This window comes from Bombus huntii, chromosome 10 (assembly GCF_024542735.1).
Source record: "Bombus huntii isolate Logan2020A chromosome 10, iyBomHunt1.1, whole genome shotgun sequence".
In the NCBI taxonomy this organism is placed as follows: Eukaryota; Metazoa; Arthropoda; class Insecta; order Hymenoptera; family Apidae; genus Bombus; species Bombus huntii.
The window spans coordinates 850,091-877,900 of NC_066247.1; the positions used below are offsets into that span (position 1 = coordinate 850,091).

The window sequence follows — 27,810 nt, forward strand, 5'->3', positions numbered from 1 at the left end:
CGACTTCCAGGAGATAGCTAGCTTCCTTCCAGTACCTCTATTCTTCTTCTCCGCAAATCGGCAGAAGGAGAACTTCTCTAAGAGAAAAAAGAAAGAAAAGAAAACGAATTTTCCTCTCTCATCACGCCATCACCGCTGATTCAGCCAGCACAGCTCGCCGCAAAGTTCATTTTGCTGCTCGCTAGTGTTTGACCCACAAATCCCGGCATTCCTTTACGAACTTCCCGTCCCTTCTTCTTCTACGCTACTCTCCAATTTCTTAACCCGACGCACAACCGGCATATATCTATCAAAATTCCGAATATTTCCGCAGGAAAAATATATTTTCCGTCTGGTCGAATTTTTCTCAAAATTACAAATTTTCCTTTCGATAAAAATTGACAAATTGGCTTTAAAAGCACCGGTCATGATTCATGGACGTATCTCACATTTCTTGCCAATCGTTTTTTCCATTTTTCGTTTTTACGATAAAATTTTCTGCTCCTCGCGTGCATCTTAAATAGCGCAGATCTTTTAGAAAAAAAAAAAAAGATATTCCTACCATTCGATTTTCGCGTAATTCGATCGATGGACGTGTCTTCCGCCGAAGACCATTCTCCGTTTCGAACTGCCGTTCCGTTCTTCCTAATCCATTTCATCCAAAAACACGGATATACAACGTGATACACTATAAGGTATTATAAATGATGTGCGTGCCCTTTCACATGCGTGAACCTTTATTTAGTAGCCGTAAACTTGTCGTTCGTGTTTTTGTTCTAGTTATTGCGCACAGGCGTTATCACACTGTTCAAACCTCGTTATCGCGGTATCCGCGTGGATGCTCTTAGAATCCTTGAATATCCCGTAAATTAATCTGGCCAGTCATTCCGCTTATTAAGGGAAGAAAGAAAATTAGTTTGAAAAAATGAACGATGTCTAGTGCGATCTTAGAGCGTCTACCGACCGTATCATACAGAGAACCTCTTTTTTTATTCCGAAGGCCGAGTATGTCGTGTACCTCGTAAAATCCAGGCTCCTTAATTAATTCCAAATCCAATTTCACCTTATCCGTTCGTATGGGCAACTACCTTAAGCGTATATATATATAGACAACGTATATATATACACTCTATACCGCTCTTTACAGCTATGACCATAAAATAGTGGCTCGCTCGTTGGATGTGTTGTCTCGTTCGTTGTCGATGTGTTTTTTATCACCTTTGTAAATATTTTCTGATTATGATGTCAGCTACGTTTCTCTTATTGTATTACTTAGATATGATTCTATATGAAAACTTTTTTACCTCCTTCCTCCCTTCCGATCCTCCTACCGTGTTCCCAAAAAAATCTTCATCAATTTCCTATTTGCCACGTCTTTTGTCACGTAGTCCCAGTCGATTTTGCACACCTACGATTACTTATTATCATTATTATACAGGGGTACACGTACACACAGGATACACATTCAGTGCAGATATTTCTAAGAAAGAACATTTTTATATCACTATCGACTGTTCAATTGATTGGTCTATATTGACGGGCGAGGCAGGAAAAAAAAAAAAAAAAAAAAAAGAAGAAAAAGATGAAAATTTTCAAAAATTTTCAAAAATTTGCAAAACCAGACTTACCGAATTCAGACGGTCATAAGTCGTATTTGCACAGAATTACGTCAAATGAATCGCTAAACTTTGGTATGGAATGGTAATATACATACATACGAAAGCAAATTGTTTCCCTAGCTTTGTAACTAAAAAGGACCTTTGTATTTGGTAATTTTATAAGATATATTTTTCTCATTTGTCAGTAGTGTAATTACCATATACATGTCTATTTAAGAAAACGATTAAATTAATTAAATTTTCCTTTTTTGCGATATGAATTTTACAAAGTGATATTCGATCTCCATTGTTCGGATAATGTGTTATAATCTTTTCTATCTACTAAATGCGCGCAATTATCGTTCTTGCAAGTAATAGCATTATAAATGTGAGTCATGCATTTTACGCAAAAATTGCTAGCAATCGATTAGTAGTATTAAACTTTTAGTACATTCAACGATCGTTATCGCGTAAATTTACAATGATTAAAAGAAAACAACAATAATATTTTCAATAAGTTTAATCTTTCCTCGCAATCGGTCGAGTCTACGTGACAAATTAGAGACAGCTATAACTTGGAAAGAAACGTTCCTTCTACATAGGTCCTTTTTAGATTTTTCGAGTAAATAGATGCAGCTATCAAAAGTTTAGCGACCAATCGTACAATTACTTCCTACATATTTTTGCAGCTAGTTTACGCAGTAAAAGAAAAAGTAAACAAACGGAGACATAATCAGGCCCAAATGTGCTCCAACGAAATAACAAATATCACCGGGATTATAGGTCTTGCGTACAAGTTAGAAATAGCTGCAGATTGATAAAAGAATAATAAATAAGTGGCGTGTGACCCTTTATAAGCGATATGTTAACCTCAGCACCACGCGGAACACACTGGTTGGTGGTATTTATTAAATTGTGCGATACGATTGCGTATAGCGATTAAGATTGCTATTACCGAGATACAAACTGCTCGCAAATCTAAGCGTAAACAGTGTATCTACGCTGAAACGTATTCGTGAATAATACTTCTCTAAAGAGCTCGGAAGATGAATGTTAATTTGGAAAGTACCAAACCACCGCCTAGAAGTTCCGCTCGTAGTTGAGTTGCTTGTACGCCCCATCTGGTTTTTACGCGAATCCCGTTTTTTCTACATCTGTTTCTTCGGCTTGTGGTGTAGGACGTAGGATTGAAATTGGTTGAATTAATTTTAATTTCCTTCAATGTCGTTATTTTTTACCTTCTAATTCCCGTTGAAATACATTATTCGTCTCTGTTCACACGTGTACGTCGTGCTACATACCAATGTCAGTATTACGAACAATATTTTATTATATTTGTCATTTTATATCCGTTACGTATACCCGTATAGTGAACGCATATGTGTATACATATACATTCCTAAATGTAACGAAATGTTCGGCCGTTTACAGGCTATCGCGTAAATTTTCATATAACACAGATCGTATATGTATATATCTGTATACATATAAATATATATAGATATACATATGTATAGACATGTATATGTGTATCTATATAACCCTTATCTCCTTCCCCTTAGGATGGTGGATGCTGGTGTAACCGTGTAACTTTGTCGTTTTCGGTGTTAGCCGCAAAATCTCTTTTTAATGCCTAAAAAGCGCTATAAGCGAAATCGACCTCGATCCTAAAGCACACACTAACGTATTTCTTTGTATTTTTTCTCTGTTCTCTCTATTTCGACACGCGGCCGACCCGCAGACAGAAAGCTGTTCGTGGGAATGCTCAGCAAGCAACAAACAGAAGACGATGTCAGACAGTTGTTCACTGCCTTTGGCACAATAGAGGAGTGTACCATCCTCCGAGGACCCGACGGCAGTAGCAGAGGTGAGTAAAAAGAGTATCATTTATCTTTGAGTTTTCACACGGTTCCGTGCCCAGAGGAGACCGAGTGTTTTTGATTCGACTTTCAATTCTACTGAAAATTTTACATTCGAATATTTGATTACGGCAAGTAGAAGTTTGTCCTGAATTCTTCGCGCTCCGATCGTTCGCAATTACTTTTCTCGAACCGAGTAACAGAGAATAACTCTGTTGTTTAGCGAACGTTTTAAGCCTATCGAATACAAAGATAGTAGATATATTAGAAATGAGAAAAATAAGAAACTAAGATAACAGTATGACGATGTTGTAAATATTCTGTACACCGCATCCTAAACCTGCAACATATTTTTTCTTTAAATTATGAATTTAAACGCGTACTTAAAAATTTGTACCGTATCGCTTTTGTACTCAGCCTGCGCGTAAACCAATGAGAAGACTTTTACAATCGGTATTTAAAAGTAGACAGAGTCTTGATCAAAGAATAAAAGAAAGCAAGAGACTTCTTTGTAATTTTATCGTTTCATCTTTTCATTACGCACGGTGAAATGAATTTCGTTATACGGCTGTGATGAGCCGCGGACCTTGTATCTCGCAGTATTTCCAGGCAACCGTACCTAGTACTGAAAAGAAGATGCATAGGTAGAAAAGAATAAAATTGATGGTAAAGATAAGCCAAGTTCGAAAGGTTCGTGGCGAGGGGACAGTGCAACGAATAAACAGTTATCCGAAAGGAAGCAATTGCCTCGAAGGGGTATCTCACTCGTGCAATTTTGATATCGATGCAGGACAGAGAAAAAAGGGTGATTCGAGCACGATGGTATTTGAAGATTTGCTGCTACTGCGATGTTTATACCTACTCCAGTTGCGAGATGGAAAGAGCGAGATTCACGGATCGGTAAAGATTGCCTCTGAAATGATGAACTGCAAAGGAAAGGAAAGAGAAATCGGAGGAAGCTCGGATGGTGCAGGAAAGGCAATAATTTCCGCTGGACGAGCCAGTGAAATTTAAATATTTTCGTATAAAAATGAAGGCCATGAGAAATGGGATGTCGGTCGAGTTTCTAGAAGGTTTAACAGCAAAGGAGAAGCAATCGAGCAAAACGATTAAAGCCAGGATATAAATAGCGAGGAGGAGATATAAGAAAAGAAGAAGTAAGAAAGGGAACAGGAGACGACGCGACGGAACCAAGTAAGTACGAGTTACAAGAAGACGTAAAGGACGGGGAGGGTTAAGCGGACAACCGGGCAAACAGGTGCGAGTGTAATTAAATTCCAGGTTGAAAGTAAATCTTACTTTCAACAGTTAATAAGATTTTGATTCGCAGTCGATGACGTAACGTAGCACCGATCGTCTTTGGAAGGAACCGAAAATTTGAAATGCGACGGGATCCTCGGTAGAAGAGATAAAGGCGCGGTACTTGAGGAAAGACCCTTGCGACGTTCCATGACACGCTGCGCTCCTTTGCTTTACGAAGACCGAATCTCCTGTTCTCCCGTCTCTCTCTCTCTCTCTCTCTCTCTCTCTCTCACCCCGCCTTCGTCAGTTTTCTCTGTCTCCGTCTTTGTCTCTGCCTCCCTCTCCACCTTTCGTTCCTTAGACCCGTAGTATCGTAGTCTGCGTACCGTTACCTTCGAGTCTTTTGGGGTCTTTATCGAAAAACGGAACGACGTTGCTTCCGCTTTTCAAGCTCTTTAATTAAAATTACACGAACGCAAAACATCATTGCGTTTCTTCGGATTGATCGGTAGCCTGGAACATTTCGCCGGTCGCTTACAAGGATTGCTAGTAATTTCAATGTCGACGTTTATTTCGCGATAAAAGGATGTTAGAAAAGGAGACTCGATCCGTGAATAAAACTTCACAGCGAAATTGGTTTCATGGATTAATGAAACGGCGCGATAGACATCGATCGATACATTCTTTTCAATCGGAGTAATTAAGCGTTAGAGAATTCTGGAAAAATTCATTTCTCTCTGCCCCTCGTGCCAACTGTTTGATAATTTATCGATATTTGATCGATTAAAGCCCAAGCGTAAACATCGCCAAGATACAATTTCGTGCGTCTAAAATAAGAAAAGAATCTTCTCGGACGCCTGATATATTTAACAGTTGGGAATAAAGTTGCGTTAATGAATTTAATTGCTAACATCCTTAAACGTCTGTAGCCAAGTTTCGATGGGCTGGATACGGTTTCTAGAGCGAAAGGTACCGATCGCTTATTCCCTGCAACTCTACCATTACATCCCTCGTCCTGGTTCCGTCCTGACGGAAACTTTCCGAACACGCTTCATCACCGGTCGCTTGGGTTCGCTCGAGTTTCATAACTAGCTAATCCGTTACGTAATAGAGAGATCAGGAAGATCTCTCCTCTAGGACTTCATCTGTATATCGCTTTAGGTCTACCGCAACAACCGGTAGAGATGACGTATAGTATCCTAATCGTAAGCGAGCTTTGTTTCAACTACATTCGACCAAAGTTTTATTTCTCTGCGGAGTTTATTCGTCGATAATTATTCGTAAGAAAATAGTCATCGAAAGGGAAGCAAGAAAATATCTACGAGAGAATGTAAAATTAGGAATTATAAGCGCTTAAGCGCGGCAAGTATCCTTCCGTTTCCTAGATTTTGTTAGACAACATCAGCCGAGAATTACAGTCTCCTCGAAAGTTATTGGCAGTCCTTTCTTTGTTTTCAAATAACTTCCCTTATCGGATGATACTACCTAGATTGGTAGTTCGAAAGGTAGCAAAAGACTTCTCGGTAACGAGGAGTTTAAGAAGGGAATTCGGTTCGACGACTTTATGGAAAGACACGACGATTGTCTTCGTCATCGTTCAGGCGGTCCGCATTCCACCAATGCCGCCATAGTAACGACAGACTCTTCGTCCAATTATTTTTCCCTCGCTTCGAAACATTTCAACACCACTTCAGCGAGCGAACTCGTTCTATTTTCTCGTTTCCGTGCCAACCTTTCCTCGCCTTGTTCCGTCTTCTCTCGATCCCTCTTTCTTCCTTTCGTTTCGTCTCTTTTCAATTCCTTTCGACTTCGTTTTTCGATGTGCACAGGTCCCAACCGGGCCGTCCCCTTAACGCGGACCTCCACAGCTCGCATTATTTCAATTGTACGAGCAGCAATAATTCACCGCGCTAAGAAGATTATAAAATGTTTATGAATAATGGAACGAAATACTATTTGAAGCGGGTCCAAGGGTGCTTCTCTACACCCGGAGCGCGGGAGGGTTCTACGATGAGGTACTACCAACGCTAAAGCCAATAATGCTACGGAGCTACCTTTGAAAACGGGGAGGTGAACTCCTCTGTATCCGCGTATCCGCTTATTGTAGCACGCTATATCGTAAACGTTAAACGAATATTCGCGCAACAGAACAATTCCGTGTATTAACTTGTAATAACATTGCGTGCTTGTATTTTCAATTCCCCTTCCGTTTTGTTGGCAACCTTCACCAACCTGCTATTCATATCTCACCTCTCGACCGTCCACCGGTATTATATCATTTCCAAGTAGCTGTCATCGTCGGAAGACGCAAACAACGGGATTACATATTTCCTTCTTCCTCCTTTGGCCTCGACTATTTCATTGTTTATTAACAATAATTCCGTTTGACGGAGATGCTTCTCTCCGATATCGTTTGATCAGAGCTTCGCGATCCTTCTCTATCGCCACTTCGCCTACTTGAAATAAATGATTACTGAAAATCTTCGTGATGATTTGTTGCGAGTTTTCTAATCCATTTTTCTTGATAAAACGTCGAAATCGACTATAACGTAAATACGTTGATTGGTTGCGTCTTCTCGCGAATTTTCACGATCAATGTTATTTCTTATTTTATAACCGGCCATCGATCGGAACGAAAACGGTTGTTTTTTTCTTTATTTTTTTCTTTTTTCTTTTTTTCCTTTCAACAAGTATGATGTGCCAGGCGGGAAAGCATTTTCAATAACTCTCGTTCGCGTTTGATCATGTGACGTCAACGGATTAGAATGGTCCCGTTAACGACATTACTGACAGGAAATATGACAAATCAATAATTTCCTCGATCTAGCATTTTATGAGGGAGTATTAAACGGGCGATAGTTATCGATGATTAATCGTTCTCCTGTCACCTGCACGGGTTCGTCCGTCTGTTGAATGTATCGTGTCTTAACACGCATAACCAATTTGGAATTTTCCCTTTAACGCAACCATCGATGGAACTATTGTATCTCGTGTCTTAAAGTCGCTTCTTTTATTTTTTGAATCGTATAAAACTCACGACCTTCGAACAAGTCTCTGGAAGCTAAATTATGACTCTATTTTTGGCTGAAAGCTGTCGAATCGGAAAGAGAACGTGAGATAGGGTACTGGCTTGAAAAATCGCTTACGTAAATGGATGGAACGCAAACCGAATAATAGCCATTATACCGAATAGAACATCGTATTACGATTACTACGACTATTAAGGGAATAAGCAAGAACGCGCAGTAACGTCGATCAATCGACGTAAGCGTGTTTCGATATAAAAAGAAGCTCGTTGATATAGAGACAGAGCTAGCGACGAAAATTCATTCGCACTCTCAGTCGTAACTTTAATTCGGCAAATTGGTATAAGCATAACGCGACGGAAGAGCGAAAGACAGATACCTGGCGATATTTCAAATGCCACGAGAAGGACACTAAATCAAAATGATGCCGCGAAATCGCCGGAAATCCAGACGCGGTAGCTTGAATGCAGACACACGAGTCCAAACGGTAAATCACGGGCAGCCTCGTCGAGTGGCTGTCGGAGAGTCCTGGTGCCTGGCTCTCGTCGTACGAAGCATTTATTAATCGCTCAGTTCCTAAATCCCGTGGCGCAGCTGGGCTCGAAATGTCTGTACGTATTGCAAAGTAAAGCGCGTGAGAGGGGACGCCGGGTCCTCTGGGAGAGGATTAGGTCGGACATATTGAGAGCTTCCACCCGAAAGCACCCTCCTTCTCGAGTTCCAACCCCTGTTGGAAAGGAGAGTGCAAGCTGAACACCGTCCGAACTGCTTATACAAGGAAAATTGTGGCTTTGCTGGCGTAAACACGCTACTATGTCGGACACTTCGCATAATTGTAAACCATGTTTGTCCTGATAACGTTCTATTACCGATACACCCTGTTTTCTATTTACCCCTGCACTCACATCGATTGTTTGATCGGATAATGCATTACTCGATATTACTTCCGTTTGTTCGTTATGAGTCACGATTACCGTGTACGATGTTAATTACTTCGATCGTATATTCTGTATACGATCGTTCCATCAAAGATAGATTCGTCATTGGTCTACTATGGATCTTTCTCGACGACTTAAAATTTTGAAGTCCTATTTGGCTATAATACACTTTGATATCGTTGCATAAAGATACTTTCACAGTTTCTCTCGCGTCTCTGCCGCTTCGCGTAGTCTTCCGAAGTCAAATCACTATTTTGTGGATAGTTGGAATAAACCAATGACATTCGATAGTTGGCTAACTCTTAATCACGTCGCCAACCTCCAACTCGTAAATATTTCTTCTGGTCAAAAGTAAAATAACGTTCGGCTAATTGCCTTGATGAGTCTTTACGAGATACCGACGCTAACAATAACTCGTACATCGTACACGCAGCGCTCGGTTACTTAGATATTTAATCCGATAGTTTATTTCCGTCATTCGGTCCTCGCGATGTTCATACATATATTAAATCGTATTCAAAGCCGAAATAAATGTACACGCGGTATTTAATAACAGTCTCTTCCCAAGTTTAAATACTATTCGGTGATATGGAATTTATTTCGCGATTTGTTTACTAAAACGAAGAAAAAAGAGTATCCCGTCGCTGACAAACAAATTCATTCGTCGCTTAAATGAAACCTGTCAGTCGCTCGTATCGTTGATTAAATAAATTTCTGCTTATTACGTTATCAAATTTACGAGAAATTAAATCCCATATAAAACAGGATAAAAAGAGGCGGCCGGTAATTAAAATTGTCTTTGATTTAATCGCAAGTTTTTAATCACTTCACCGGCCCGTATAATTCCACTTGGTAATCCAGCATTAGCATTTCTAAAGTTACGACAAGTTTTTAAATGGAAAAGATATTTAAAATCCAAGCTGATTCGAACTGTTTGCAATTTCGATGAGATTTGTCAGCAGACGGTGCTTTACGATAACGCTGTTGATTTACCGTTCCCATGTCGGATGTCGTACCCGCTCGTGATAAATCAATAACGGTCCACTATGTTATTTCGTAAATTTATTCTTCCACCGAGTGGAACATCGTGATCATAGGTGTGTCACACGAGTTCCGTTTCGAAGGTAATGGAAACGAACGGCGAGAATTTCAAGAGGACTTGCTGAGTAAATGTCGCGTAAGCAATTCGCGTGACCAACGGATTTCTTACGGCAATACGTTTTGTTTTAATATCAGAAACCTTTCATTTAACGATTATCAAATAGCATCGTGTTTCGAGTCACGCGAAACGTGCGAAATCTGATAAAAATCCCAGCCACGTCATCGAACCGCTCCCGACGTTGGCAAAAACCTATTAACATCGAATAGGGTTAAATCGGTGGACGATGGTCCAAATGATACCAAGCTTGTTTGGCACTCTTTTACGTTTTCGCGTGCGTGGATAAAAATATCACATTAAAAGTTCTACGTACTCTTCTTCGCGGAAAACCGCGTGAAAGAATAAAACGATTTAAATAATTCGTTATCTCAACTATTAATAACTCCATCTCGCACGCGGAATATATGAAAATTACGAATTCGTATAACACAAAAATCTAAATCCCGATTGATCAATTTTTTATCGTTGTTTATACGTATACATGAAATTGGATTAACATTTTGTAACGGAAATTAATGCAAAACACATAATATTAATATTCCATATATTTTGTCGATAAACAAATGTTTTTAAAAACATTAAAGCATGCAATTTCTATATTTAAACAGTTTTTTAAAAATATAAAACACTATGTGACGTATACGTTCGATTTTAATTTTGAACGCCTTTTTATTGAAAAACAAACTACACGGTAAAAAGATGAAATATTGTTCTATTGTAGACTGTTTCATACATAAAACTCGTAAAAATCGACGCTTTTCTTTTCAGTTGAGCTTAGTTTTACTTCTAAAAGAAAAAATTAGTTTACTTTTCTAGGTCACCCTGTATATCTCATTCGATAAAGTTGACACGTGTAAATGTCATCGACTTCTTATTAACTTCAAAAAATATTTTTTAAGATGAAGATACATTTATAAAGTGTAATTTAGTTTCCTTAACGATAGAAATGGTTAATAGAGTGTGTGTCGCTACTTCATTTCATGATCATAATATATTTATTATAACCTTCAGCTGCTATCGTTCGATCATACATGACCTATGACCAGTTTCAACTATGTTTTCAAGATAGTAAGCGCGATTTACCTGTACTTCCTTGACCTATAATATTTACAAAATAAATTATAATCGATAATCAGATTTTTTTGACAAAAATATTCTTCACTGTCTGTACAAAACGATGCTAGTTATACAATCATCTATTAATCTTTATAATTTACAGTTATTTAAAACGTGCTAACAAAGAAAGTTACCCGAACATGGAAATCAGCTCTGAGAACGTAATGTTTGCCAATTATAGTATTCGATCTCTTGAAAACTAAATCGAGTGTTACTCGTTTGAAGAATCGAGCATCGACCGAAAAACGGTGCCGAGGTTCTCCGTAAGCAGCTTTCACAATTGATGTAAATCACCTTAATGTTACTAAGGAAAAAGCAAACTAATGCCTTTCCCCAAAAATAACTTCTATAAAGATCGAGTTTTATAACTTCGAAGTATTACTTCTCAAATTTCATTTACCAGGCAGATGACTCCTCCCTTGTAAGTATCATACGGTGACTTATGGACGAGAATGTACCTTTCCATTTAAAGTATTTCTCCTCTGTATCCAGTAGGTTTGGACGACGTTGTCTCTAGTCAAGGACATATAATTTTCTCGTTTCAGGATTGCAGATCTTCTGCATGGCCGAGTCTGAAAGCAGAATTCTTTTGTTCGCGCAGCTAGCAACGCGAGATGCTGCTACTAGCTACCAATTTTAATGTTCTTACGTTAATACGATCCCACGAGACCGTGGATGGAAGACGATCGGTGAATAACGAGGGAGGAGGTTGAATGGACACGTGGTCCGTTGGTCGAATGAATATATCTAACCTCGCGTCAAAAGTTTTGTCAATATTCGCGAGATTTTCGCTCGGTGTCGCTCGTAAGAGGGATCAACGGATGAAAAGGGAGACGGAGAAAAAGTTATAGGTACCCTAGTTCCCTTTCGCACGGCAGCTTTTGCCCGTCAACCGTAAATACACTATATTGCCCATAAACCTTTACAGTCGTGCATTACCCATCCCGATTCGATGTGCCCCTCCCAGCTCGTTCAGCTTTTCGTTCTGCGTTATCGAATAACCGACGTTGGTCGGCTTAACCAGAACGTTTTAAAGCATCACTTCTTCCGCTTCTCCGATTTTTACTTCGTCTTCTGCCTTTCGCCGCATGTCCGTTTTTATAAACATTCGATCTTTCGTTCGTAGCAAACTTATGTTATAATACAATTACAGTTTTGTCGATTGTTCCCAAGTTCCGTTTCGATATTCCCCAGCAATCGAAATAAAACTATGTTGTATGTGCGAAGAATGTAACCGAACGATTGAAATCAATCGGCAATCTTGCCGTGTACTGTTTATTAACTGTGTTTTGTTAGTCGAATAGTGAAAACGTCAGGAATATCAGCCAATAGTAAAACATGGAAAAATATTGCGAGGCGCAACACACTACAAGAACGTCGAAATTGTTGAATGGTTTTATAAAAATATCGCAATTGTGTGCGTACTGTGGTAATATTTTTATTGTACGTGTACCTACGGTGCAAATTTTATTCGAAATATCGTAATAGCGTTGCATTAACTACCGAACTATCTAAATTCGATGTATTGCAATAATTTTTTTCAAAATTACTACTTCGACCGATCAACCTATATCGTTAGTTTCTTTTTTGTTAGCTCATGTTGTTCTACTTCCAAAGGAGCTTAAGCGCGTAGGATAATATTCAAAAATATGGGCAAACAGAATCGTAACGTCCAGTTCCTCCGACGATAGTAATAATATCATTTATAACGTAACTACGAGGCAGTATGGTTGCGTGATAGTCTAACATCTCATTAAACCAGGAACGCCATTTTCGTAACATTTAGGACATAAATGTTACAAGCTTTCCGCTCAACGACGCACTGGAAATCCATTACTACTGTCGTATCCCTTTGTCCAGCCAGCGTGACCATCGGCGTTGCAACAATGACCACGCGGTAATTGTAATCTAAAGTTTCGTGACACACGTCGTTTCATCAAAAAAAGAAAAAAAAATCGGAACCTAACAATGAGATAACCAACACAACGAATACCATAAGATCACTGCTTCCTTCATTTTTACTGTTTTCGCAACATTGCACTCCGTTCCTATGGATATCTTTGAAATAGCCATTGTCGCGATGAACGCAAAAATTTCGAATGCAATCGAGGGTAGATAGATTTGCTTTAACTGCGATGCGATTAATTGTTGACTTTTTTAACACGTTCTCTTTCCGTCTTTATATATATATTTATTTATTTTATATTATACGTACATTTCGTAGGCATGTACTGCCATAAATTTCCATATGTAATTTTGCAAACGCTGCCATACTCGATCAAGGGTATGACGGCATTAAACGTTTCACATTCTTCCCCATTTCCTATCTTGAGCCAGCATTGAATTCTCCCGTTGTTATGCGAGCTGCCTTCGAGACTTTTACAAGATGACTAAGAAAACCCATAATGCACGACCCGCTGCTGATACTAGAAATTTAATAATCCATCTTGCATCTTTCGTAGAACGTGACGGTTGATGGATAGCGTATATACAACGGCAACCAATGTCATAATCGTAACAGGGAATTTTACGAAGAGTTTTACCACTCAAGACTTCCCTTCGTTTTCATGCTATTCTGCTCGTGGATGCCTCGTTATGACGGATTCACGACCCTGCAACAACGACTCCCTTAACGATGACGTGTCCCATGTTTATCGTATAATGGAAAAACTGCTGGCTTTTCACGCGATTAAAGGATCGTAACCGCTTGTACGAAACAGCCTCCGTAGTTTTCATTTTCGACATTCGTTGCGTTAAATGAAACGATGGGAAGTTACGGTGCTTTTGCGCCATTGGACGAAATTCACTTCTTATGAGTTTATAAAGAGGTATTAAGAGACATTTTCATTTTTCATAGCGCGAGCATTAATATACAGTGGTCCGTGATGCATCATGTTTTATAATTATTTCGTAAACGTTAAAAACTAAACGTAGAATTAAAAACGCACATCTAAATAAAGAATAACACCTAAAACCATCCAGAACGAAACTCATTGGAAAAATAGACGGTTAAAAGCGTAAAGGAAATCTAGGTGGCGAAGAAAATAAAAAGCCAGCTGAGTGATCGAATAATATGATCGCATTTCCATCACGTCTGTCGTTTAATTTCTCGCGGTAGAGTAAACGAACGTTCGCGAAACTGATTATTGCGTCCGATTACCTACAGTCAATACGCATGTCGCATGGATATTCATAGTTCCGTTCGTATATTTTCATCCAGCAATCCGTGTGTAGAGCGTGTCTACAGTAACAGATTTCGTCGCCAAAGGAAAATTCGTGTATCCGTCATCCGACCAAATACACCGCTCCACTTTACGATCTTTGACGATCGAAGTTATCGGACGACTCGTTGCTCACCCCTAACGAATTTAGGTGACGTCATCCGATCAAAAACGAAATTCTGTAACGTTCGTTATATCCTTCCTTGACACGACCGACCAATTATTTGCGACAGGATAAAATTTGCCACGCGTTATTAGACCGTCAAATTCAAACCGAAGAGAAAGCACATTTCGTATGCACCCACCGAAATACTAATGCAATCGCTTTCGAGATACGACCGTGTAATATCCATTGGCCTTGTGAAATCCGAGAGGCTTACGCAGGCAGAGAAACCTGGTCCATGGTGCGTAATTCGCGCGGTAAGGCAAGTTTCGCGGACAAACGCAATTGCCCGATTGTTCGGTCTGAACGTAAACGGCGAAGTTGCATTGGCGAGAAGCAACCGGTAATCGGGACCGCAACGTAGCGGGAAAATAGAGCGCAGCGAGCGTGGCAAAAGCGGCGGGCGGCGATGCGATCAAACAGACGGAATTACTAGGTACAAGTCGTAGGACGCGGATGATTGGATTGCTCCGCGAAAGAGGCGACAGAGAGAGGTTTTGGATAGAGCTGGTGGATAAAGAGAGTCAGAAGGGGCGGTGAGAGGCGGGGAGGAGGGGGGGGGGCGCGAATGGCAGGTAGAGCGACAAGCGACCAGCCGTCGTCAGGGTTTATATGCTCGCGCGTATATGCGTATGGCGTTTTCTATGCACGCGTGCACGTGTGTGTAGTGCACGTGCCCGCAGAAACGGTGGTGCTCGCGCGCGCGCGCGCACGCGTTTCGTAAATGCACGTTAATCCGCCTACCGAGTACATTTGCGGCGTTGGTACCGCCCATCGAACCGTCGAATTTTCGTTTCCTCTGTAAAGCTCTCTGTTTGCCGCTCGAACGGGAAAGCAGTCGGTGGATGCACACGCACGCGTACACGTAGAATAGCGCTCGTACACAGGGACACAGGTGCGGCAGAGAGTCGCCGCTGGCAAATCCTGCAAACGATTTTAGCTTTTACTTGAACCTTTTTTTTTTTTTTGCACACCGAGGACGATGGATGTCGGACGCGCGCAGAGAGAGGAAAGGAGCGGACGAAAAATGAATTTATAGTTTAAACTCCCTGGCTTAATCTTGGGACTGTTTAATTCGCGTTCTTCTTCCGGCGATATTTACCGGTAAATGATTAAAACGCTAAATTCGTATTAACCATCCTTTGCCTCGTAACAACGTAGCGTTCGTGCTAATCGTAATTATAGTTCCGAAAGTTTGCACTAGAACGGAAGTTGTACGCGATATCTTGTTATTCTTTGTCTCCTTTTTTAAATTACGTTCATACTCGTAACCGTGTCTTTATGTACAGCAGCTGTTAATGTTATGACGCAACGCGTGTGTCACCAGCGTTACATATTGAATGGACATAACGTATGCGTCACGCATCGTGGGTCGTGCGTTTAGACGTAAGCAAGTATTTATTAAACATTTGTACATACACTGCACCACGCATAGGAGGATGTAACGCGCGTGAATGTGTAGTGGACGAAGCTCGATCCCATAAGCCTCAGGGGCGTCACAATAATTATAAAACTACGGGCAGCAATTGTTCGAACACCCTCGAATCGCGGGTCAGCCTCGAAACTGCTGCCCTGGAGGTTTGCAATTCACCCTCGATTTAAATCCACCCTCGGCTTCTCTCTTGATGCCGCACTCTCCTCCTCTGTTCCTCTCTCTTTCCATTCCGGCTCCATTTTTACCTGAAACTATATTTTTTTTTTCTTTTTTCCTCGTCTCTCTCCATCCGTACCCTTGTGCCTTTCTCTTTGTCCATCGTGCCATCTCTCTTCGTCTTCCTCCCTTTCTCTTTCTCTTTTACGTGCGTTCTCGCTTGCGCACTTCGTGCGTGTTAGTCATCGTTTCATCTCGATTCGGTGCAATAGCGTCAAAGTCGACGCTTGTTACACACGTTCCATCCATGCGTAGGGGCCCACGCCCAGTCGAAAGTCGAACAGAATCGACGAACCGGAGCGGAAAAAGTTTCAATGATTATATCTAAACTTTATTTCCCTGTGCGGCCAACTTCCTGGATTTCAGCGGCTACACGCGCGAGTTACCTCGCTTCGTGTTTGATGCGGTGCCGAAAAACTCTTTCTTACTTCCGCGTTGTTTCGTCAGTGGTTCTTGACGACAAACGGTAAGTTTCGAATAAACGTTGATCCAGCGACGACTAAAACGAGAACAACATCGTTAAGTTTCACGAGAACATCAGGAAATTCGTAAGAATGTTTAATGCGAACTACTGACACTAACGTCCAATTGCAGCCTGCCCTTTGTGTCATAGGGAGATGCTCGTCGAGCATCGAATTATTTTTCCGCTTTTTTCTGCTTCGGAAATGAATTTAACGGGTTATGCTCGCGATATTTCTCAAGCTGACCTTATCCAGGATCTTAGGTTGGAAAGAGGATATTAAAGGTCGCGGTGGCTCGTAAAGCTTGGAAAATGAGGCGTGGAGGGGTTTGCGGACGGAATTGCCGGGCCACGGTTGGCACACACTGAAAATCCAACGGCCGTGATTGCACGGTAATTCTATTAGGCGGTCGTGCGTTTTACGTGTTCCAGGGCGAGCAGGAAATTGTGTTTTTAATTCTGCCTGCTAAATCAGCCGGAGCTAAACAAGTATTAACATTTCTGTGCGGCCAGTTACGGGCGCGCCGCGGCGGTGCGCGCTGCTCCAAGGTGCAGGAAAAAAAAAGAACGAAAAGCGATAACCAGTGGGGAACGTAAGGGAAAACTCTCGAGCGTAGACAAAGCCGAAACGAGGCAATCTGGTGCGCGTGTGCGCGAGGATTCGGACCTGTGCTTCTCCTGTCTGCCGCGTCTCTGTGTAAGTAAGTACATATACACGCGTGTACACGCGCTCGTCGCTGGCTGCTTGCGAAAGTCAAAACGTAATACGATTAACGGACATTAAATTGAAATACCTCTTGTGGGAATTCGCGGCTTCTCGCGTCGGCGATTTGCCGTGATGTTTTCTGCCGTTCTGCTTTTTTCATTCGGCGTCTGCCACTCCGGTTCTCCGGCATCGCGGCCCTCTTTGTCTCTCCTGTCTACGCGTACACCTACCTATCTACCTGGATGTTACGAGGGAAAAATCGCATTTTCTCTGTGACATTGTCGAAAGGGCAGACTTCGTGTTGGGGAGACAGGTTGGAACGTTGGTAACGTTGGTGAATTTGATTTGTCTGTCGGGCGAATAGACGCTCACGCCGCACCGTAATATCGAGCGACATACGCGTTCAAGATATTTAAATAAAACAACGCACGCCGTAAACGCGGGGTAAAAGTCGAAGGGGGAATAAAAGGGTCGAAGTCGTGGGTAACGATAGCAAAGAACATCGATTCGAGGGAATATCGAGATCGATCGTACGAAAGATATGCTCTGTGAAGTAAGGGTATTATAAAAGTTAATTGAGATAGACGGTTATGCTACGAAAATGGCGAAGTTCGTAGCTGCAAAAAAGACCGTGAATAGTTTTCACCGGTGAAAATGTATTTGTCCGTTTCGAAAAGCTATGTTCGCGATAAAAACTAAAGGAAATGGAATGTTTGCCTTGCATTTCAGTTAATATCGCGAAATAAAATATTCCACTTTTTCTCCATGTCAACAGGAGGAAAGCGAAATATCGTTAAAACATCCAAATATTTTATTTCATACGTACGCTACCGTCTATTAATCCTGCTGGAGGGTCGACGATTTTATCCAAATATTGGACTTGAACCGGTAATCCGTTTAATGGATATTTGGCTGGTAAAACGTAGGTCGTATAGGATATTAACGTCGAAATGCAAAGCAATAAACGGACCTTCTGAGTAAAGATTAAATCGGAATACCATTGATATACACGGGATTCACGATTTCAAACGTGAATATTAAATCGACAGGTACATACATGTGTCGTCCATGATGCTTGTTCATATATCTATTCGAAGACCAGTCGCTTCGTTTCTCGTTTTTTCTTTTTTTTTTTTTTTTTCTTTTTGTTGAAAATTATCTTGTCCTTGACATCATAAGTCCTATTAATTGGCGATATACGAATAACAACGAACGATCTTACAAACAGGAGGCGAATGTCGCATTCTCCTGTCAACCAACGCTCGCGCTTCGTCTCTCTACTTGCACAGTTCCGTGTTAACGGATTTATTCTTTATTGAAATTATTCGCTTTCGGCCGATCGCGATCATGGTTACTTGGCATTATAAACGAAACACTCTACCCAGGAAGGGTAAAAGGCGGGTGAGATGGGCCACTACGTGACACGGACACGAATCGCGACATTAATACTAAGCGCTCCTTTATTTTCTTTTACGTTCCGACCAGGACGCGACGACCGCCTCGACGAATTTTAACGAGAACCTCGTCTCCGTCCTTGTGAAAATTTCTATCCTCCTTCGCGCACCGTTTCCTCCCAATATTATCGCGTTCAGCCTTTCTCTTACTTCGTACCTCCACTTTTGTCCTGTGATTTTACAGCTTGTGCTTCCCCGTACGTCTCGCTACACGATTTACACTCCGTCGATGAAGCCCGTGCGATGGAGAATTTTACGACAGCTTCGTGTCCTCTCTATATTCGAATCGTACCGCTACTCACCGCTCCTCGAATTGATCACGTTTTTTGCATAGACCATCCTATCGCGCGGGATACTGGACCGAGGCATGACCAACGTTGACCACTGGCTCTCGAAGTCTGTCGTTAACATCCAGTCGAAATAACCTTTATTAGCATATACGTATCGCGAAATAAATTACGCGAAAGGAAATAGCTACTGTTTGAAAGTATCTAGACGTTTGGTCCTCATTTTTGATAATCTGTATTTCTAATGAAAATTTAAAAAAAGAACACGCTATGCTCGTAGATTACAAAAGAGATTATGTATAGAATGTCTGGAAAATAGTTGGCGTGTTACAATTAGATAAATAAAGGAGAAGTAGTAGTTTGTTATTATGAAATTTCAGTATGGGAAAAGTTTATGTTCGAGAAAAGAAATACGCACGTCACTGTAGGGCTCGCTACTGTGGCTTCGCAGCTTGTAGCAATTCTGTTCGATCCGCTCTCTACCCTGATATACGAAGGAACGCCATTTTTCGGGGGCAATGGCACGTTCCCCGCTGATGAAACTATAGGGCGAGGACACTATGGGGACGAAGGATCACCGAAAGGAAAATCGATGTAGCGAACGAGCTTTCAACGTAGCAGCTTGCCACACTATCGCTACGTTGGGGTAACTTGTATTAGCGAGAATTCTGTGCCACGTAAGCACGAATGGGGTGCCGAGAAAACGTGAATCATACCTAAAATGTGTACCGGATACCGCTTCATTATTCCACAAAATATTTCGACTCGGTTTCCTTAATGAACCAAATCTTCATTTCGAAAATAATAAGAAGAATTTCAATATTTTACGTAGATATCTTTTGTTATCCTATATAAAACTAGGTGTTTATTTAAAATCATACGAGTAACGAGAAGCACGTCCGACGTTCGATCAATATCCAACGATATCTTCCAGCCGATTGAACGAATATCGAAAGTTATCAGAATGTCGATTTGCGCTCAAACCATTATTTCCTACGCAACTAATTCGTTTCAAGTGTCTATAATAGCAACAAACGACGTTGGTAAATCAATTCCGCGATAAAACGGTTAAAAAGATTCGAAGTTGTATATTTTTCGTGATTCGATCATTTTTCTATCGACCTAGGAAAACGAAAGCGCCATTCGTCGAGAGAAACGGATTAACAAATGTCAACATTTAAAAAATAGACTTTAATAGGGGACGGACGGTGGTTCTCTTTTAATGTATTTACAGAAGGAATGAGTCGGTCGAAGGGAAAGAAAGCCACCGTCTTTTCCACATCCGTTTGTAAGGGCGCGACTGTAAAATGCGAGGGTGTTCGACCCTCCTCTCTTTGGAGCTAACCCTAAATGGCAGCTCGCCAAGTGTGCTAACACCCTCTTCTGCACATGCAGGCGCCCTCTTCTGTCCTCCTCTCCCGCTCGCCCCTTCTCTACCCTCTCTCATTCTCTCCTCCTCTCTCTTCGCCACCACCCACCCTTTAACGACACGCACGCCAGGTCCCATTCAATGCGTCGGCTACACGCACTGCACACGCGGCTTTGCACACAATGCTCGCAAACACTATGCATTCGTAAACATGCGTAAACAACAACGGCGGTTTCACACCTAAGGTACAAACCGCCCTGAAACTGCACGGTCGGTTGCAGCGCGTAGGATGCTATTACGGATTGCAGTTCACTTTTAGATTAAGCCCGCGTAACTTCCTATTCGCTGTTTCTCGAATCGATTTAGTTAGACACGGAATCGGTTAAATCCGACTCGTTTTATAAGGCTAGATTAAGCGTTGTTCGCAGTATCGTAATAGCGAAGCAAATTTTCAAATTTTATCTCAGTCAAATTTTTCTATTTCATCGTAGATTCGCAGATTCGTACATTCATAAATACTAACGTTTCTTTAATCGTTATATCGAATGAAAAGCCAGTTCGTTGTTATTTCGCACTTTTGTTGCGACCTTTTAATAAACCATTTGAGTCCAAGTATATCGAAGTATATTTTTTCTCATTTTTACGCATAGGATACACCAGGCACCGTTTTGCGCAAAAAATTCCCACCCTAAGCCGCCCTTTCTATAAACATTCGATCCCTGTATCACGTTCCTCTCAGTTTATTACTATTTTTCATTTACACGTATACACACATGCGTGCCATCGTTGAGTTATAGAAGAGATAAAAATCGAAATGTTATTTATGAAATAGGAAATCCCGGCCAGATGACATTTCGCGATGCGTTTGAATGCGACCCGAAGGAAACAGTATACAAAGAGGCACGGGACATCGTCTAGTCTTGCTATGTTCGATTCATAGGCTCGTACCGCCGCGGGTCAAGTGTCGATAGCAGCGTGTAGTACATGTCGCTTATAGATTCGTCGAGATGCCCCTGGCGATCGAGAGTCAATAGAAGTACGCAACAAACAAGAGGCTGTGCATCAGTTGGATTAGATTGGATAAAGTTGACGATATCGTTTGAGTTGAAAACTATTGCGTGCGTATAGCAGTTTGGTTTGTTTCAACCGCGACTCTTTGATAAGACAGTCTCTTTGACGAAGATGCATGATTGTATATACCGGCGTAGTTGGTGCTTCGCTGAAAAAATACATAGGAAAATCTTTTCTCTTTCCGCCGACCTTGCGGTATAATAAAAGAGTTGTTCACACAAGCCGTCATTGCAAAGGCCGTAGTTGAAACGAATATTGGCTCGCGTTGTAAACACGAGCGTCCGGATATTTTTCGAACTTCCGAAGGATGTGTAATCTAGCTAGAACTAATATCTGTACGAATAAAAGTTTACAAAGGTAAATTTAATATTTTCGTAGAATCATAAACGATTCTCAGTTGCAAATAAACACGAGCACGTATTGGCACAATGGAAAAAGGAGAATGAAATTTTTTAATTGGTTCTCGAATAAAGCCTTGATCTCTTGGCTACAGGGTTACAAAGTTAGTCGGGCAGTGATTTCGAAGTTCTCGCGCTATCTGAAGTCGAGCTTCTTCTTTTTAGTTCACCATATTCTCAGCCACGATCTCGTCCCGTTCGGATTAAGAAACTCTATCGAAGACGTGATTAAAGATTAGGTATCCTGTCGACTCTTGGCATGAGTCATGCTTTCTACTTCGATCGATTAAAACTTGAAGTTTATTAGAATCTTATTAAACTGCCAATTCCCCTATCTTCCGATAAAATATTTCACCGTTTCTCTTGTGTATGATGTTTGCGGTTCTAGTTACGATAACGTAATACAATATCAGAAGTAAAATATCGTCTAAATATTTGCCAATGGTTTACGAAGGGTTTTTGCGTCTCTTCTCTCATCGATGAATTATGTTTCAACAAAGTCCTCCTATCGAGAAATTCTCGATTCCAGCTGAAGTAGAAGTGCTTTCATAGTGCGTACGCGCAATGAACGAGAGCCCATCAGTCCTTACTGACCATTCAGCACTATAAAGGGAGCTTAAATATTGATTCGGTTGGCAATTATGAGTGGTTTTTCACTGGGTCTCCACGGGCATACCCGTCGGTCCTGTTCTCCGGGTCTGCTTAATTACGGGATGTTTGCGTTTCTCAAAATTAAACTCCTGCCGGTCAGGACAGCGCATCGCGATAGCCCTCGGGCTACTCTAAACAAATTTACATCAAACCGGAGAACGTGCCACAATAACCGATCATAATCCTTCACCGGATTTCGCTTCTATTTCTTCATACTCAGTCCCCATCGAATATGCAGCGTTTCAAGAATCTCGAAAGACTACCGTGCTTTAAAATTATTAAACAATTACAGTTTTATCGTAAATTTTATATCTAAAAACTGTAGACAGCGATAAATGTAATAAATATTTATGCTATAAATAACCATTAATTTATTTTTTCAGTCAGTGCAGAAATTTGTTCCATCCATTACGAGAGAAAGTATTTTCATATTTGTGTCAGCGTTGAAGCAATATGGTCGTGATGGGAAGCAGATTGGAATAAAAGGGGACGAAAACAAGTTCTTCCAAGATCCCACGCGGTTTACTTTTGTGGCAGTAAATTAACGGTTCACGGTGAGACTTCTCTTGGGACCCCTTCATGGCGTCTCGTCCAGTTACAGCCCTCGCTACGCTTCCGTCGAAATTAGTGAAAGTCGAAGGGAAACGGTAATTCTCCGCAGAAGAAACAGCGAATCGCGTTCCAGCTTTTTTCCTTCCTTTTTTCTTTCCTTTTATTTGTTACAAATTCGGTCGTTAAATAACCGGAAAGGGTCGCTTAATTATGTTTCTTGAAAAGATCTTGATTTTATTTATATCTTTACACGTTAAATTTTTACGGAATAATATTTTTATCTTTAATCAACAACGTAGATATTTGACAAAATTGTATGAAATGACTTTGTTATTCATTGGGCGTAAATAATTCAAAATTTTTACGTAAATCCTTCCTGTTCTCACAATTCTGATCCATAAAAAAAAGTGTTTCGAAGCTATAAGCCCGATCGGATAACGATCAAAAGAGTCCCAAAGCTCTTAAATGCAGAAATACAACATGCATGATTCCATTGTAACTTTAATCTGTATATCACGCATTCGTCCATTTTTTTTTTTTTTTTTTTTTACTCTATTGATGTAGAAAAATCTAAAAAGCTGCGTTTACAGATATTCATTCTGATTAGTAGAGTTCGAACGATTTATGGGAAGACTGGAGCAGGGAATGGCTATTAAATTGCTCGAAGTTAATAGAAAATTACGTAATTTGCGAATGGAGGAGTGCATACTTTTCGCGAGAAAAGTCTAATGGAAAAGAGGGTACAAAGCGTTCGTGAAAGTAAGTTCCAGAGCTTCCTAACTGTCGTGTCGGCGTTTTAACAATTATGGCAGGCTGTTCCCGCCGACGCACGACGTCCACGTTCCGCAAATGATTCGCAAAGAAAGAACGAAAATAAGAAATGGCAGGAGGCGAGGAAAATGAAAGGTGACGAGCTACGTGCTTCGGTATCAAGCAGCCGCGAGCTGCTTCCGCGAAGTTTAATTAAATAACTAGGTGACGTCGTGGGCGACGAGGGTGCATTCGCACCACGAAGCGAGGCCGACAGAAGCAGGGTCGAAAGCAGGGTTGAGAGAAAGACAGACGGAAGCGTAGAAGCCAGCAGTAAGAAAGACCGCGGGACTTGGAAAAGGGGATGGACTCGGGGTCGAGGTGCCAAGTTGCTAGGTGACTTTGCTAGTTATTTAATTAGCCCGGAGACTCTCCTTTGCTCCACTGCATCCCCCTTTCCTTTCGACTCTTTTTACTCCTCGAAACGTCCACCCCTCCTCTCCTTCCTTCCACCAGATCCTCCCCCTTGCCACGATATGCCAGGACTCCCTGTGCCTTCACCGCGACTTCCTTTATGACCTCCAAAGGACAATATGCCGCTTTCTCTTTTCTAAAGCTCCCGACTTATTGTTCTCTTTGGTCATTCCTGCACGCCCATTTGCGCGTGCAGATCCTACTTTGCTCACACAGAAAATCAGTGCGATCGTGCAGAAGCGACGGGAAATTTTCACTTTGAACTTCGTTCAAATTAGGATCGACCGTCTGTACGCAAAGGCGCCGGATATTACTATGTAAATCGACTGGGAACCGAACCCCGGTTTTATTAATTAATCTTTCGTAGATTCTTTCGTGATTGCACTAAGCAATTCGATGTGTTAATACCTGCGTTTGCGCGTCGTTAATTTAAGTAATTGCTAAAATATGAAATTATATAAATTATATATATGACTTCGATTATATACATATACATATAGATATAATCGTCGAAGTCATGATAATTGTTACGAAAAATAACTAGCAACGAAAGATGCCTTGTGACGGAATAGCCGCAAAGAAGATAAGGGTGGGAAAGTATGGGCTGTATTTGCCGCGTTCGAACAAGAAAAACAGAGATTCCCCATGGGAAGTCGGAAACCTTACCCTATGTTCCAACAACCGCCATTTTAGATCTGAACCGCGAACGGAAAGACATCGAGAGCTTGTCAGAGCTTAACTCGATGACAGGATGATTACTAGTATTACCGGAATTACTCGAGAGCGAATTGCGCAACATACCGTAACGAACTCGTGGTATTTCGAAAATTGTGCATTCACTCTATAACTAGGAATCTAATGGAACAGTTGACGAGTCCGTAAAGACCGTGGAAATTTTAGCGCACGTAAAATATATATCGAGATATTATTGTAAAAATCGTATACGATTTTGAAGAATGAAGTACACAGTTGTATAGTTGAATGAATATGAAATTTTGTTTTCGCAAAAAGTAAAAATTCGGGTTTATCCTTACAGAGTCGTCGCACGTGCCGAGAAAAATTTGTAACAAATATTTGCAGATTTTTATGCGTACGTACGCGTTTACTCGTATTCCTTTTACACGCCCTTAAAAAATTCAAGAAACATCTGTTGCAGCTACAGCAAAAAGGAAAAAAGGGTTGAACAGGTGCGACAAAAAGCCTCGACGAAATTCACAGTAAACGCGACACTCGGATCAAAGCGGTTCCCGATTTCCGTAGTCGAAGCTGTAGCGGAATGCTACTACCTTTTCCAGGGAACGTATTCGAATTCTTAGAAAGCGAATCCGGCCAAATCGATATTACGCGCGATGAATATTTTGATTTCAATTCTCCCGGGCGCACGTCATTTACATATTCCGAAACGCAATGGTAATAGGAATAGCATGTGACGGCTTTGTGAAAAAAGAGAATGACCAACGGTTATTTACTAGTTCCAATAGTTGCACTGCCAGCAGGATTTCATGAAAGACCGGCTGTTTGATTAAATCGCTATTTCTAGGTACGTACTCGGCAGAGACCGACCTTCTTTGCAACACGATCACAATTGGTCTATCGAAGAACGCGTTAAACCTTGGTCAGAGCTGAATGCCAGAGGTAGCCAGAAAGATAACAAGAGAAGGCTTCGACAAAATCCAAAGTAAATGTGATGCCGCTGATCAAACCGGGACACGATTTCCGTAGTTGTCGCTACAACAATACGCTGCGTTGCATAAATAAAGCGTATACGTTGGACGTGATCAATATTGGATGTGATGAAAGTAAACCGGTAAAGCGCCGAACGACGCTCAACCCTCGTCGACGCGCGCGACCGTCTGTGTAATTTAATGCCGGGTAAATACGCCAAGCGGAGAGTAGTTTTGCACTGTAATCTAGATGAATCTGCTGGAAAGGCCACTCCCAACGGGCATAGGCTCCCGTCAATTACAAAACGACCGTAAAGGGATGCTTCGGCATACTTTCCTTGCCAGTTCCTTATCTTTCTCTTTCGACGTGACACACTTCGGATGTTTAATATCGCGGAAGAAGCACTTCCAGATTTTTCCAATAAAATTTTTTTCTTACTTTCGTCTCTCGTTGCAAAAATTACGGAGTTTTGGTATCAATGGAATTTCGAGTATTCGATATCGTGAATTTAAAGAGACGTTAACAACGTTTGGTTGTCAGATGTAAGATCAAAATTCGTAATGGTATAGACGATTTCGTAACCTCTTCAGTCTTGATATTTTCGTTAAAATATCGTTATATTTTATGATTCTACGTGTCATAAAGTAGACGTAAAGTAGACGCGGCGGAAGAAATGTCCAGCGGTTACGTAAGTAGAATGTGATTTGCCTGAGTGCCACCGAAAATGAGAGACATCGCGATATTTTCGGAATGCAGAAAGAGAGACGTTCCGGTAGGAAATTTATCTTCTCGTAATAACAGCGTGGCAACGCCGTTTTCCGGGTGTTGTCACGTCCCTTTCGTTCTCGTACGTGTCTACCTCTTTGTTTTCTTCCGTCTTCTTTTCCGTTCTCTCTCTCTCTCTCTCTCTCTCTCTGCATCCCTTCGGGATTCGCCCGTGTCCGTATTACAATGGCATTTCGTGTCTCCACGTTATACTTACCATCTCTCGGCTTGTACTGCACGTTTTCTTGCATTCTACACCGGTGTCTTATTTTATTTCTCTGCAAATACGCAGCAAATTCTTGTATCGAACGTAACCCAAAATCGATGTTACCATGTAGAAGTAGATATGTCTTCGATAAAATAACATTCTCATAATATCTTTTCCATTAATTACAGTGTTAGGTATGTTAATAAAATATTAAAGTTACGTTGTCAACGTTATACAGTACTTTCGAATTTGTCATAGACAGAGATTAGGAAATTCTAAAGGCACTATAAAACTGTGCAACTCGAAAATCTTGCGTTTATCAGTATCATTATGATAGAAAAACGATAGCTTTGCGTCTAAAATGGAAATATTATACGTAAAATTCCGCGATATTGTTCTAACAAAGGACACGTCCTTACATTTATTTTTAATCAAGTGTGTATCGCGATCAAAGGTGTATTACATATGTATTTTATTTCGAACATTCGTTTATACCAGCAGGAACTCATTTCAGAGTATAAGAATACTTTTTCACGATAGAACAGTGCTTTCACAGCAGGCAAACAATATTTCAAGCTCCTTTTCAAAGTACTCTTTATGCCAGAAAGTGTTACGCTTCACGAGAACGGCACACAAAGGAGGTTTTAGTTTCATAAAAAAATTGAAGAGACGACTTCTCGAACCTTGTCCATCTTCGTCCATTCTCCATTGTAAAGGTCACAGTATTCATTTTTATATTTTTTTGTTCATCTCTCGTTGGATTTACATGTCTTGCTTCTCCCTTCCTCCCCCTTCCTTCTCCCTTCTCCCTTCTCCTCTTATCCCCGTTGCCTACCCTGTGGCAAACCTGCAAATCTCTTATACCGAATTCCTAGTTTGCCGCCATATACTATATCCACACTTTCTGTATCTTCTTTCCTCGACGTTTACATTTGCATTTGTGCTTCTCTTTCCGCAGGCTTTGGAGAGCTCCTGCAAGCCTCGATGCTCGTCCTTTTTCCTTTTTCCCTTTTCCCTTTTTCCACCCTTTCTCTCTGACTCTTCTTCC

General features: G+C 41.1%; 1 protein-coding gene across 19 annotated transcripts in view; it reads left to right on the forward strand.

Annotated features, from left to right (window-relative positions):
- LOC126870415 (CUGBP Elav-like family member 4) overlaps window positions 1-27,810 on the forward strand; it is a 552,273-nt gene that overhangs the window by 476,798 nt on the left and 47,665 nt on the right. For 14 of the 19 annotated variants that reach the window (XM_050628111.1, XM_050628105.1, XM_050628104.1 and 11 more), the window contains one exon: window positions 3,319-3,444. The exons of 4 other annotated variants lie outside the window; for them this stretch is intronic. In XM_050628111.1, coding sequence (XP_050484068.1) covers window positions 3,339-3,444 — 106 coding nt within the window. In that variant the 5' untranslated portion in view covers window positions 3,319-3,338. Of the gene's footprint in view, window positions 675-3,318; window positions 3,445-27,810 lie in introns of all 19 variants that reach the window. One more of the 19 variants, XM_050628112.1, reaches the window with a different exon arrangement.